This window comes from Nerophis ophidion, linkage group LG11, assembly GCF_033978795.1.
Source record: "Nerophis ophidion isolate RoL-2023_Sa linkage group LG11, RoL_Noph_v1.0, whole genome shotgun sequence".
In the NCBI taxonomy this organism is placed as follows: Eukaryota; Metazoa; Chordata; class Actinopteri; order Syngnathiformes; family Syngnathidae; genus Nerophis; species Nerophis ophidion.
The window spans coordinates 6178015-6192725 of NC_084621.1; the positions used below are offsets into that span (position 1 = coordinate 6178015).

General features: G+C 40.0%; 1 protein-coding gene across 3 annotated transcripts in view; it reads right to left on the bottom strand.

Moving 5' to 3' along the window:
* hace1 (HECT domain and ankyrin repeat containing E3 ubiquitin protein ligase 1) overlaps positions 1-14711 on the bottom strand; it is an 84547-nt gene that overhangs the window by 22805 nt on the left and 47031 nt on the right. For 2 of the 3 annotated variants that reach the window (XM_061914970.1, XM_061914968.1), the window contains one exon: positions 9427-14059. In XM_061914970.1, the coding sequence (XP_061770954.1) occupies positions 13957-14059 (103 nt within the window). In that variant the 3' untranslated portion in view covers positions 9427-13956. Of the gene's footprint in view, positions 1-9426; positions 14060-14711 lie in introns of those variants that run through there. The other variant, XM_061914969.1, reaches the window with a different exon arrangement.

The window sequence follows — 14711 nt, forward strand, 5'->3', positions numbered from 1 at the left end:
TTGTGTTAGATGTAAATATAAACGGAATACAATGATTTGCAAATCCTTTTCAACCCATATTCAGTTGAATGCACTACAAAGACAAGATATTTGAGAGGGGGGGTTGCCCACATCTGAGGTCCTCTCCAAGGTTTCTCATAGTCAGCATTGTCACTGGCGTCCCACTGGATGTGAATTCTCCCTGCCCACTGGGTGTGAGTTTTCCTTGCCTTTTTGTGGGTTCTTCCGAGGATGTTGTAGTCGTAATGATTTGTGCAGTCCTTTGAGACATTTGTGATTTGGGGCTATATAAATAAACATTGATTGATTGATTGAAACTGATAAACACCTTTTTTTGTGCAAATATCATTAACTTTAGAATTTGATAGATAGATGGATGGATGGATGGATGGATGGATAGATAGATCGATCTATCTATCTAGATAGATAGATAGATAGATAGCATTTTATTGATTCCTTCAGGAAAATTAAAATTCCAGCAGCAGTGTACGGAGTTGAGATCAATTTAAATAAAAGTAAAAAGTAAATAATGGGGGTTCTAATGGAAACAAAATAGAGAAATATTACAAAAAGAATAAAAACAATGGGAATAACAATATAACAGTAAAATAAGAATATAACAAGACAAAGTAGCCAGTAGTGACCATGTTATGAAAAGTATTGCACTGTTAATGTTTTGCATCCCCTGTCATCCTAGTACCCCCTGCCCCCGCCCCAAAGAGGAGTTGTACAGTCTAATGGCGTGTGGGACAAAGGAGTTTTTGAGTCTATTAGTCCTGCACTTGGGATGAAGCAGTCTAGCACTGAACAGGCTCCTCTGGCTACTGATAACACTATGCAGAGGGTGACTGGCATCATCCAGGATGCTCACTAGTTTGTCCACAGTCCCTCTTCTCTGCCACCGTCACCAGTGTGTCCAGTTTCATTCCCATTGTAGAACCGGCCCGCCTGATCAGTTTCTCAAGTCTGGAGCTGTCCTTCTTGGATGTACTGCCCCCCCCCCCCCCCCCCCCCGAGCACACTACCATGTAGAACAGAACACTGGCAACCACAGACTGGTAGTACATCCACAGGAGTTTTCTTCAAATGTTGAAGGAGTGCAGTCTCCTGAGGAAGTACAGCCCTGCTCTGTCCTTTCTTGTACTGGTGGTCCGTGTTAACAGTCCAGTCCAGCTTATTATCCACCCAAACCCCGAGGTACTTGAATGATTCCACGGTCTGTACCTCAACTCCCTCGATCACATTAGGTTGTGACCGTGGACCTCGACCTCCCAAAGTCAATGACCAGCTCCTTGGTCTTTGATGGATTGAGCTGCAAGAGGTTCGTGTGGCACCAGACAACAAAGTCCCTCACCAGATTCCGAAACTCCTCCTCTCTGCCGTCCCTGATGCACCCGACGATGGCTGTGTCATCCGCGTACTTCTGGATGTGACACAGCTCTGAGTTGTAGCAGAAGTCAGCGGTGTACAGGGTGAAGAGAAGAGGGGCCAGCACCGTTCCCTGCGGTGCTCCGGTGCTGCTGATCACAGTGTCAGACGTGATGTCCTTCAGTCTGACGTACTGTGGCCTGTCGGTGAGGTAGTTCGAAATCCAGGCAACCAGGCAGGGGTCCACTCGCATTTTGTAGAGCTTGTCCTGAAGGAGGCGGGACTGGATGGTATTAAAGGCACTCGAGAAGTCCAGGAACAGGATCCTCACAGTGCCATTTCCCTTATCCAGGTGTGAGTGGGCTCGATGCAGCAGGTAAAGGATAGCATCCTCCACACCAAGGCCTGCCTGGTACGCAAACTGCAGGCTGTCCTGGGCATGTTGCACCTGTGGTCTGAGGAGGCTGAGAAAGAGCCGCTCCAATGTCTTCATTAGATGAGAGGTGAGCGCCACTGGTCTGTAGTCGTTCAGCTCACTGGGGCAGTTCTTTTTGGGAACTGGAACGATGCATGACGTCTTCCAGAGGGCTGGCACTCTTCCCAGCTGCAGGCTGAGGTTGAAGATGCCAGCAACACGTGACAAAGAAGTTGGGAAAGGTGGCAATAAATACGGATGAAGTTGAGGAATGCTCATCACGCTCTTATCTGGAACAGCCACGATTGGGTATAAAAACAGCTTCCCGAAAAATGCTCAGTCTTTCACAAGAAAGGATGGGGCGAGGTACACCCCTTTGTCCACAACTGCGTTAAACCCAGATTTCGATCTAACAAAGGTCTTAACTCATTCTCTTTCTATGCCACATCAATGTGGAATGCACTCCCAACAGGTATAAAAGTAAGTGCATCTCTATATTCCTTCAAAACCGCTCTAAAACAACACCTCCAGGCAACTTCAACACTTTACTAACACCCTCCTCCATTCACATCCCATCTCCCCGGATTATAAACAACTCAAATGTACTTCTAATGTATATGCTTGTTCTTATGCTATCTGAACTCACTATGTTCTCTGCTGGCTGTACATATCCTACTAAATAAGACCTACACTGTTTCAATGTCCACATTTCTCTGTTGATGCAATTGTTGATGACTGAAGTACTGATATCAACCAACTGATATTCGGGTGTTACCATTTAGTGGTCAATTGTACAGATTATGTACTGAACTGTGCAATCTACTAATAAAAGTATCTATCAATCAAGCAAATAGTCAAACAGTTTAAGAACAATGTTTCTCAAAGTGCAATTGCAAGAAATTTAGGGATTTCAACATCTACGCTCCATAATATCATCAAAAGGTTCAGAGAATCTGGACAAATCACTCCACGTAAGCGGCTTGGCCAGAAACCAACATTGAATGACCGTGAGCTTCGATCCCTCAGACGGCACTGTATCAAAAACCGACATCAATCTCTAAAGGATATCACCACATGGGCTCAGGAACACTTTAGAAATCTACTGCCACTAAATACAGTTGGTCGCTACATCTGTAAGTGCAAGTTAAAGTTCTACTATGCGAAGCAAAAGCCATTTATCAACAACATCCAGAAACGCAGCTGGCTTCTCTGGGCCCGAGACCATCTAAGATGCAAAGTGGACAAGTGTTCTGTGGTCTGACGAGTCCACATTTCAAATTGTTTTTGGAAATATTAGACATTGTGTCATCCGGACCAAAGGGGAAGCGAACCATCCAGACTGTTATCTGTGATGGTATGGGGGTGTATTAGTGCCCAAGGCATGGGTAACTTACACATCTGTGAAGGCACCATTAATGCTGAAAGGTACATACAGGTTTTAGAACAACATATGCTTCCATTTAAGCGCCGTGGCTTCGTAAAAAAAGAGTGCGGGTACTTTCCTGGCCCGCCTGCCATCCAGACCTGTGTCTCGTCGAAAATGTGTGGCGCATTATGAAGCGTAAAATACGACAGCGGAGACCCCGGACTGTTGAACGACTGAAGCTCTACATAAAACAAGAATGGGAAAGGATTCCACTTTCAAAGCTTCAACAATTAGTTTCCTCAGTTCCCAAACGTTTATTGAGTGTTGTTAAAAGAAAAGGTAATGTAACACAGTGGTGAACATGCCCTTTCCCAACTACCTCAGTAGAATCATTTAAGTCTCATCTTAAAACTCATTTGTATACTCTAGCCTGCGGGGTCGTTCTCCCGGGATGCAGAACGGACAACTCCGGACAAAACGTGAAGGTAGGAGTTGATTTATTTCTCAAGAAATCCTACACATTACAAAAGACAGGAACCAAACTAAGGGAAAGCATGCCGTTCGCACGAGAAGCTAAAAAACAAAAACTTAGCGCAGGAAAGATCGACACTAACACTTAGCAGAGACTTCGGACATGGAACACTCACAAGCTGTGGCATAGGGCTGGGCGATATGTCGCGGGTTTGTCTCTGTGCGATATAGAAAATGACTATATCGTGATACACTACAGGTTCTTCCCACTCCTTCTTGTGTCTCCTCACAGAGCGTAAGCGCTCAAACTTATACGTCAAATACTGTCACGTCATACGTCACATACGTATACGCCCCCGCGGAGCAGAGAGGTAGCGGCATGGGTAACGTTAGCTGTGATGCTAGCAGAGCCGTGCGAGTGGTAATACGAGAGAAAGAAGGTGCGAATGAAGGAAGAATTAATTCCCAAGAAAAACAGCACGGGGTCCATCGTCTGGCGGTGGTTTGGCTTCAAGCTGGAATATGTCGAAGAGACAACTTTAATTCGTCAAGTGTGGGGCACAAGCCTTGCTACCAAATGTAGCATTACTGCTAATATGTAGCATCATTTGAAAAGAAAGAAAGAAATGATTACTTTAAAAAAGCAGTTTTATACTTGTGAGTGTTGATGACACAGCTTTGCAACAGTTGATATTCTAGTTTCAAGCATGTTTTACTCAGCAACAAGCCGTAATATCTTAATGAGATCATTTAGGACCAAAACCCTAAAAACAAGTAAAACACTCTAACATAAAATCTTATCTTATCGGACAGAAAATAAGCAAATATCACCCTTATTTGAGATATTTAATCTTACTTAGATTTCAGTTTTTGCAGTGTGACAAGTAGGAAACGTGTAATAAAAAAACAACATCAGTATCTACAACCAGCATTCTTCCGCTCACTAACTTTGCAAGAGACTTCGGATAAAAAAGTTGCAGACTTGGCAACGTTGCTGCTAGCAGCTAGAAACTCTGGTAATGGCGAACAACGACCATCTGGGTCTTGTGGAGAGAGTGACCTGCCAGGGCTTGGAAGCTAAACTTGCCACTGAATAATATCCTTTTCTTTGTGCATTTCTGCCCTCTATTTGTTTTTATGATTGATTGATTGATTGATACTTTTATTAGTAGATTGCACAGTACAGTACATATTCCGTACAATTGACCACTAAATGGTAACACCCAAATACGTATTTTAACTTGTTTAAGTCGGGGTCCACGTTAATCAATTCATGGTACAAATATATACTATCAACATAATACAGTCATCACACAAGTTAATCATCATAGTATGTACATTGAATTATTTACATTATTCACAATCCGGGGGGTGGGATGAGGAGCTTTGGTTGATATCAGTACTTCAGTAATCAACAAAGAAATGGACATTGAAACAGTGTAGGTCTTAATTAGTAGGATATGTACAGTGAGCAGAGAACATAGTGAGTTCAGATAGCATAAGCGAAGTAAATACATTAGAAGTACATTTGAATATTTACATTAATCCGGGGAGATGGGATGTGAATGGAGGAGGGTGTTAGTAAAGGGTTGAAGTTGTCTGGAGGTGTTGTTTTAGAGCGGTTTTGAAGGAATATAGAGATGCACTTACTTTTATACCTGTTGGGAGTGCATTCCACATTGATGTGGCGTAAAAAGAGAATGAGTTAAGACCTTTGTTAGATCGGAATCTGGGTTTAATGTGGTTTGTGGAGCTCCCCCTGGTGTTGTGGTTATGGCGCTAATTTACGTTAAGGAAGTAGTTTGACATGTACTTCGGTATGTTACTGCGACTCAACATCAGTTGGACTTTTCCACCGCTACAGAATGGACTTTTATGATCCGGGCAGACTGAGCCATTGAAAAAGATCCAGATTAAGAATATGTATTAGGAGTGTGGGAAAAAAATCTCATTTTTAGAAAAAATCGATTATGTTTTTGTCAATCCAACAAACCAATACCATAGCAATGCAATCCAATTCCAAAACCAAACCTGACCCAGCAACACTCAGAACTGCAATAAACAGAGCAATTGAGAGGAGACACAAACTCGACACAGAACAAACCAAAAGTAGTGAAAAAAAAAGGAATATTATCAACAACAGTATCAATATTAGTTAAAATTTCAGCATAGCAGTGATTAAAAATCCTTCATTGACATTATCATTAGACATTTATAAAAATAAAAATAAAAATGTCACAGTGGCTTACACTTGCATCGCATCTCATAAGCTTGACAACACACTGTGTCCAATATTTTCACAAAGATAAAATAAGTCATATTTTTGGTTCGTTTAATAGTTAAAACAAATTTACATTATTGCAATCAGTTGATAAAACATTGTCCTTTACAATTATAAAAGCTTTTTTTTTTTTTTTTTTAAATCTACTACTCTGCTTGCATGTCAGCAGACCGGGGTAGATCCTGCTGAAATCCTATGAATGAATACAGAATCGTTTTGAATCGGAAAAATATCGTTTTTGAATCGAAAATCGGAAAAAAAAAAAATCGATATATCATCGAATCGTGACCCCAAGAATCGATATTGAATCGAATCGTGTGACACCCAAAGATTCGCAGCCCTAATATGTATCCAAGTCCTGTTCAGTAAGAGTACCATTTAGATGCATACAGTAAACCTGCAGCAAGCCACTAAAAACAAAACCCTCGGTCTGGTCGACGTCAGCTTTTTAACAACGTCTGACTTGTGCTCTCTTTGTGTTCTCCTGCAGCCTGCCAGCACAAAAACAACAAGAGAGGCTGTGGCCCTGACGGTACCAGACTCACATTATGAAAAGTTGTTGCCATGGCAATCATACTGTGGAGAGTACAGTGTCGTCAGTTATTTGTAAGAAGGAAGTGTTGCCATCGGAGACCAGGTAGAGACAGCGAGACGGATCGGACAGTACAGTAGTATTTCATCGGAAATCAGATGTTGTTGAATACCTTTGTCGTAGATTTTGACTGTGTTCCCCACAAATATGCAACTCGCTGGAGCCTCGTGGCCCTAGCCTTCTGTGACTAATGCATATGAGACACAGCAGCTGGAAATACTGGTGACTCACGTCACAAGGAAACGGGCTAGGATTGAATAAGCTCGGCTTTTTCCTACTCCGTTTTAGACTCGTTAGATTGTGAATTTGTAAACAGTTGATTATTCCAATGTTACTTAGTATGCATGTTCAAAATAAACTACCGTATTTTCCGGACTATAAGGCACACTTTTTTTTTCCCCTTCAAAACTCGACAGTGCGCCCGATGTGATGTACGGAATACGCTTGGTTGAGCTTACCCACCTCGAAGCTATTTTATATAGTACATGGTGTAATGATAACTGTGACCAGTAGATGACAGTCAAACATAAGAGATAAGTGTAGGTTGCACTATGATGGCAATAAGACTCAAGTAAACAGCAACATGTTATATGTTCCTTTGAGAATAGAGAACATTACACACCACGCTCAAAAATCTATCAAAATCTTTTAGAACGACTTTGGTAACTTATGAAGCCGCACCGCTTGATGGATATTACTGTGCTTCAACATACAAGTATTATTTAGTGTGTGTATAAGGTAAGACATATTATCTGTCGTCATGTTTCGCAATATTATGCAAAGGCAACTTTTCTTTCATTCTGGTACATGCTGTTCTGTATTTGGGATCTGCATAAATGCTAAAAATTGCGCGAGTCCACCTTTGTAGTCCGTGGCAACCCCGTAGTCGATAAGCTTCTTCTTTATCCCTCTAATTTCTTGTTCTGGGACATTCATCCTTTGCTTTTGCCATTTGTAATATAAAGTAGTGTAAAGTTCTTACTTAAATATGTCAGTAAACTCGCCATGAAAGCGCTAAAACATACCGGTGTAGTGAGTTTATATTATTCACCCAAGGAACTTTATATATTACAGTTACGGTCGGACGGTTTTTTATGGGACACATTTTCGGTGTTTTGATTGATTGATCGAGACTTTTATTAGTAGATTGCACAGTACAGTAAATATCCCGTACAATTGACCACTAAATGGTATCACCCGAGTAAGTTTTTCAACTTGTTCAAGTCAAGTTTCACGTTAATCTATTCGTGTTGTTTCTGGATGAGGAGATGCTGCTCCGTTATTGATTTAAGTAAAGTCCGAATGTCATTAAATCAGTTAGCTCCAACTTTTGACACTTCTTCCACTCCCGTCCTTGCACGCTACACCGCTACAACAAAGATGATGGGGAGAAGACGCTGTCGAAGGTGAGCCCCGAAAATAAAACCACCCACAAAACCGCGCACTGTCAGAGAGCGGCTTGGAGATGATCTGTAAAACATGATCCATAAAACATTTTGACCAAAGAACCACCATTACATGTTATGTAGACCACAAGGAAGTGTTTTACACTTAGAAAAAAATAATAATATGACTCCTTTAATGCGCCCTACAATCCGGTGCACCTTCTATATGAAAAAAGATTTTAAAAAATGGACCATTCATCGGCAGTGCACCTTATAATCCGATGCGCCCTATCGTCGGGAAAATAGGGTAAACTATATTGTAGTAAAACAGCTTCAAGAGTGACTTGAGAAGTACGCACAACGTTTGGAACACATTTTGGATGCGAGTGTTGTCACCCCCAGATGCAGCAGGACCAGACAGGCAGGATAGCAGATAAGAGCTGATTTTAATATACAAAATGATAAAAGAACACTTATACAAAACATAATAGAAATGGCGTGCCTGCGCACGGGAAGCTAATGCTAAAGTTAGCTGAGAGTCCAAACAGTCCGAAAAGCACGTGCCGAGCGCCCGCAAGCTAAGACGAGACTTAGCAAGCAAACAAGGACTAGATAAACCAAAACGTGCGTGTGGCATATAGCAAAAGACGAACGAAAACCGAACAAAAGGAGGAGGCAGGTTTAAATACAGAAAAAATAATCATAAACAGTTGTGCGTCAAAAGCCAGTGCAGACGAGACTTAGCAAGCAAACAAGGACTAGATAAACCAAAACGTGCGTGTTGCATATAGCAAGTGACGAAACAAGACCGAACAAAAGGAGGAGGCAGGTTTAAATACAGAAACAATAAACATAAACAGTTGTGCGTCAAAAGCCAGTGCAGACGAGACTTAGCAAGCAAACAAGGACTAGATAAACCAAAACGTGCGTGTTGCATATAGCAAGTGACGAACCAAGACCGAACAAAAGGAGGAGGCAGGTTTAAATACAGAAACAATAATCATAAACAGGTGTGCGTCAAAAGCCAGTGCAGGTGAAACAAATGAGGTAACCATGGTGACAAACTAAACCATGAAATGCACACAAACTCAAAAATCCAAACAACAAACAATCCGGGCAGCGGATCGCAACATTTTAACCGAATTGTGTCGGTTTTTAAAAACCTGCGAGGAGCGATCCCGTCACAATCATTCTATGACTGGGCTATTTGTTCCTTTTAATGGTCTTATTATGAACTTTGTATTGATTGCTGTGTTAAAACAACTGGTTGACAATGTGTGCAATAGCAGGTTTTAGCGTGTGTTATGCAGGGTTATGGCAGAGCTGGAGCAGCTGTTCCTTTTGGGATGCCTGTTAGGGGCCATTTAACAGCAGTAGACCTGCTGCTCCAAACGGGTGACCCGACGCAACGCTCACGCTGTGGCCACATATGTCGATTAAAGCAAACACACAGCTTTTTGCGTACTCATCACGTGCACTCGCACACCAGATAAGCTGCACATTCGATGCTTAGAAACTCCTGATTCAGTCTTTTCATTGACTAAAACCTTCAAGAATAAAATAGACTTTATTATAAAATACACATGTGATATTGACAACTTTTACAGAAATGCATACAAAGTACTTTGTTAATTTGTCAAAAAGCTGACAAATGATAAGGCAATCCTGACAATACTGATAGATTATATTCCATCTTTTGCTTTATGGCACACTGAACTTAACAACGAACATACAAAAAAGTACAACCAGCTTTACCGGAAAGGTATACGCAGTGGTACCTTAACTTAGGAGAGTTTTGCGATAAGAGCTGTGTCTTAGCTAATTGTCATTCTTTAAGTTGGTGTAGCAAATTACAGATCCGCCCTAAAACATGCTGGCTTACTCTCTAGCATTAGCGTATAGCTCGGGATCGACATAAAAAGTGGATGATATTCTTTGAATAAATAAATAAATCATCAAAAACATGACTGAGCATGTATAGTCAACATATGGTATGTGTTCATCCACAAAACAATTCTGGGGAAACTCACTCCGTGTTATCTATCTTGTCTTTTAACGAAGAAACTAGGAAGTCACAATCTTCGTTCAATGAATGCTCTGCAATTTGTCGTCCCCAAAGTAAGAACTGAACTGGGCAAGAAGGCATTTAGGTTTTTAGCACCGAAGGCTTGGAATTACCTACAATCAAATCTTCAAATTCAAAACCCTTGTTACATGAAATGAGTTTAAAGATTCTGTGAATGGATTGCAGTCTACCTTGTCTTTATACACATGTGTTATGTGGGCAAGTTTTAATGTTGAAAATTTGATGTTTTTGTGTTGTTTTTTACTGTTTTTATTCTAATCTTGCTGCTGCCCTCTAGGCCACGTCTCCCTTAGAAAAAAGATCTTTGATCTCAATGGGATTTTACCTGGTTAAATAAAGGCTAAATAAATAAAACATAGTAAAGCAGTTTTAGTGAATCGTTGCTAATCTGCAGCATACTGAAGCAGAATGAGTCTAACGCCAGCCAAAGAATGTTGAAATAATATTTAAACAGCGGACATTTATCCATGAAAATATGGAGAAGCTGCTGATGGTGTGGAGAAACCGTAGAAGTCCACTCTCCAAAATAAATATTCATTATTCTTACACAACTTCATAAAACCACCGTAGTTGTTCGTAGTACAGTCTAGTGTACTGTTTTTCATACAATATTTCTTATAGAAACGTTTGTTTTTCTTTAGAAAAGGCATGTCATGTGTTAAAACAGTTCTGTTTAGGGGAGGAGGGCAAGCACCCATTAAATGTATCTAAATGGGAGACATTGATAAGAGCTCAGTCACAAAACCAATTAGGCTCATAAGTTGAGGAACGACTGCGAATACCTAAGTTTACATAAAGTAAGTACACACACAAAAACAAACATGTCAGAATTTCCATGCTAAACTGATGTTCAAATATATACAGGAAAGGATGTAAACATTTAGACAGTGTGGTCATACGAAAACAAAAATCAGTGGAAGCAATTGTTCCCGTTCCAGCATAGAAAGAAAGACATCTGTAGATTTGTCCCCTGGTGTTTATTTTGAGTGAGGCTGTTTCCACCCCCACTGATAATGGGTATTCTAATGTGTAATGGTGTGGTAACACCTATGTTAGTCAGATGGATGCAGGGAGAGGATAATACTGCATGTTAGCCTTATATGAGGATCTGTGATGTTTATGTGTGGAATATATACATATTACTAGTGTAAATTGTTTTTAGAAAGTACAAACATGAAGTGGGTACTTTTTTAACATCAGGTGTGTTGAGCTATTTAGATTACGTTACCGTTTTTTTTTTAGTATTAGACTCCCACACGCTGTGCCCTGTTATCTCCCCCTGGTAAGGGGTGGAACGCAGCACACCTGCAGCTGATTGGCAATTAGTGCGCTGTTTTTTTGTTTGTTCCATTGTTATAATTTACCTTTTGCTGCTGCAAAGATTTTATTGTGTAGTTAAGATGAACTCTTTCTGCCTTATCATTCCGCCCTTTTTGGTTCTAGCTTAGCTCCATCGTGTTTTTGTTGGTTATTTCACAGCGTTTTAGTTTATTTTTATTTTGTTATATTATACCTGAACTTTTTTTTACGATTTAGAACCTATTTTCTCATGAATATTGCTTTATAATCTTTGGCCAAAACCAATTATATTGATTTAAAGGAAATTACACCAATATTTTTGTTGCATTTTTGGGAGTTTAATATTCATTCTAAATTGAGGCTCTAGAGCAGGGGTGTCAAACTCATTTTAGATCGGGGGCCACATGGAGAAAATCTACTACCAAATAGGCCGGACTGGTAAAATCACGGTACGATAACTTAAAAATAAAGACAACGTCATATTGTTTTCTTTGTTTAAAAATAGAATAAGCACATTCTGAAAATTTACAAATCATAATGTTGCGGTTAATAATTTGTCGTTATTTACATTTTCTCAATACATTATGTGATAATGTTAGTTTAGTCTTTATTTAAAGGGACAACACACAGAAATATTAACTTCAAAAACAGATATGTTCTGTACCAGATTATAGCTAAATAGCTCATTTCCATCTGCAGTCCCTGGCTACCTAAATTAAAGGGATACAAAAATCATGCAATAAAATCATACCATATCACATTATCAATTTTTAAAAAAGTTCATCCTTCAACTCACTGGTATTCATTTTCAATCTATCAAGATAAAAAAAATAATACCAAAATCAAATTACAGGATGTTATTTATGTAGGTAATTTTACTCGACTGATGTACTAATATCATGTGGTTGATTTTGTACATAAGTAGCATTATTTACAAAGATACAAATAATTGCTATTGCGACATCCAGTGGACACATTTAGAACAGCAGTTTCTTTCATTGAAAATTTCAGGTTAGTTTTTATACTTACCAAACTCATCCTGCGGGCCGGTTAAAACCTGTTCGCGGGCCTGATCCGGCCCTCCGGCTGTATGTTTGACACCCCTGCTGTAGAGTAAACTACAGTGCAATAATTCAGTGACTTGGTACTATTTGCTGTCTTGTTTATTTTCTCTGATTTAATGTGTCAGCAGTAAAGTAACTCCAGCAAAACTACATTTTACAGCCGCAAACAATATTCAAACATACAGTATGTTTGGAGATAAAAATGGTGTGGGACAATTTCTATATTACATAAACATTTTGAGTCTGAAAGATAATCTTTTATGCAGAAATGTAAATATAATTTCAGGCTACCATAAATTACAGTGTATAGTAATTGCAGCTGCACAGCCATAACATGAGACATTCGATGTTTCGGAAAACCTATTTTGCATAAGCTTCTATGTCCATCCATCCATAAATAGAAGGCAGCGTGTGCATTTATGGCATTTATATATGTAATGTTCTTTCATTATCGTGACGTCTGTCAATATTTTAGAATTAAACAAGTCAAAATTCCCTTGGCTTAAAAACTGTTGACTGGATAGTCAGAGGGAGTGTAGCAGTTTGACTCATAAACAAAAGATGTACTAAGGAGGACAAAAGCAATGTTAAACAAAGAAGTCCGATGTTTCATGTAGTTGATCAACAGGTTTTACACAACTCAAAAGTGATTTTGTTCTGCTTCCCTTTACAGATACTCTCAAAATCCTTAAGGTTTTGAGGCAGTTAATCGGCAACTCTAGTTTTTCATTGGCTTAAAGTCCAAAGACAGGATCGAAGTGTGTTGCTTCTTTGATAAACTCCTTTGTTGCCCTACCTATAAGTTTTGGGTCATCATCATAACTCATGTACACCCTGTTACTATTCATTCTGAAAAATAGCCCAAAAGTATAATATTGTCATCTCCATCTTTGACATTGAGGTTCAGTGTTTTCTTCGGTATTTCAACACAGCGAGTCACATTGATTTTAGTCTCATCTGACCACCTGACATTCTCCCAATCCAATCACTTAGGTGTTCATTGGCAAACTTCTGTTTGTGTACATGTCTGTTCTAGGGAAGGTGGACATTGCGGGCACTGCAGGAACTCAAACCTTGAAAGCAAAGTCCTATATAACATTGCCAAGCTCCTTCTGTGTACTTCTGGGTTGATCGCCCAAAAATGTACAGTTATCTTGCATTTCTTCCATTTTTTTTTTTAAATATCGTGCTTACAGTATATCTTTCTCATACCGAGGTCCTTACTAATGGGACAATTTGTGTTCCGTGTACACATAACCAGCCTGAAGCGGTCATACTTCATGCTGGGGGAGGGGGATTAAATATGTACTTCAATCAATTAAATTCAAATTAATGTATAATATTTACCTGATGGTTTTATTTTGTTGTCTTCGTCTATATTCTGTCTGTTTTAAAATTAACATACCATAAGTTATGAAATGTTCATTTCTTTATAAAGTAGTAAATTTACAAAATCGACAAGTGATCAAATAATTATTTCCCCCACTGTGCATATATACAAATATATACACACACACACACACACATTCCTTCTTTTGTCCATGAAGAGCAGCAACTGAATACAGCAGTGGAGTGTGTGGTGTGAAGGGAGTCTGCACACCTTTCCAGCAGCACAACAGGATAGGACGGTTATGCCATGGTATACCCGTAGCTCCCACAATGCAACGCTACCAGGAGGCGATCTTTCAGGATCTCCTGGCTGGGATATTCCGGGAGTTTCAGCATGTTGATACTGCGAGGGGGAAGAAAAATATCTCAAATCCTGTACAGAAAGGTAAAGCTGGAAGGTCAGAGAGCTTTTATATGAAGCTGGTGAGAGACTCGTAGTGTACGCAGTAAAAACCTTCAGCCATAAAATAAGGTAACTTTCGCACATTCCACTACAAAGAGGCCTCTGCCTGATTCCAACCATCAGCGTTCTGTAGGTTACAATGCAACCTGCAATAGGTGAGAATCACTGAAGAAACATACTGCCCCCTACTGTTTAACCACACTGTTGCAAAGAAGGATAGTAATTGAATGTGTCTTTGTGCCTTTGAATGTAAGTATTCGGTCTTCCCCTTCTGTACTATTTGAATCTGAAAATGTAAAGCTGTTTGTCTGCTAATATACATTATTTAATAATCTGGAATTGTATGATTTAACAATTGTATTGAGATGTAGTTAAAGCTGGCTTCACGGTGGCAGAGGGGTTAGTGCGTCTGCCTCACAATACGAAGTTCCTGCAGTCCTGGCTTCAAATCCAGGCTCGGGATCTTCCTGTGTGGAGTTTACATGTCCTCCCCGTGAATGCGTGGGTTCCCTCCGGGTACTCCGGCTTCCTCCCACTTCCAAAGACATGCACCTGGGGATAGGTTGATTGGCAACACTAAATTGGCCCTAGT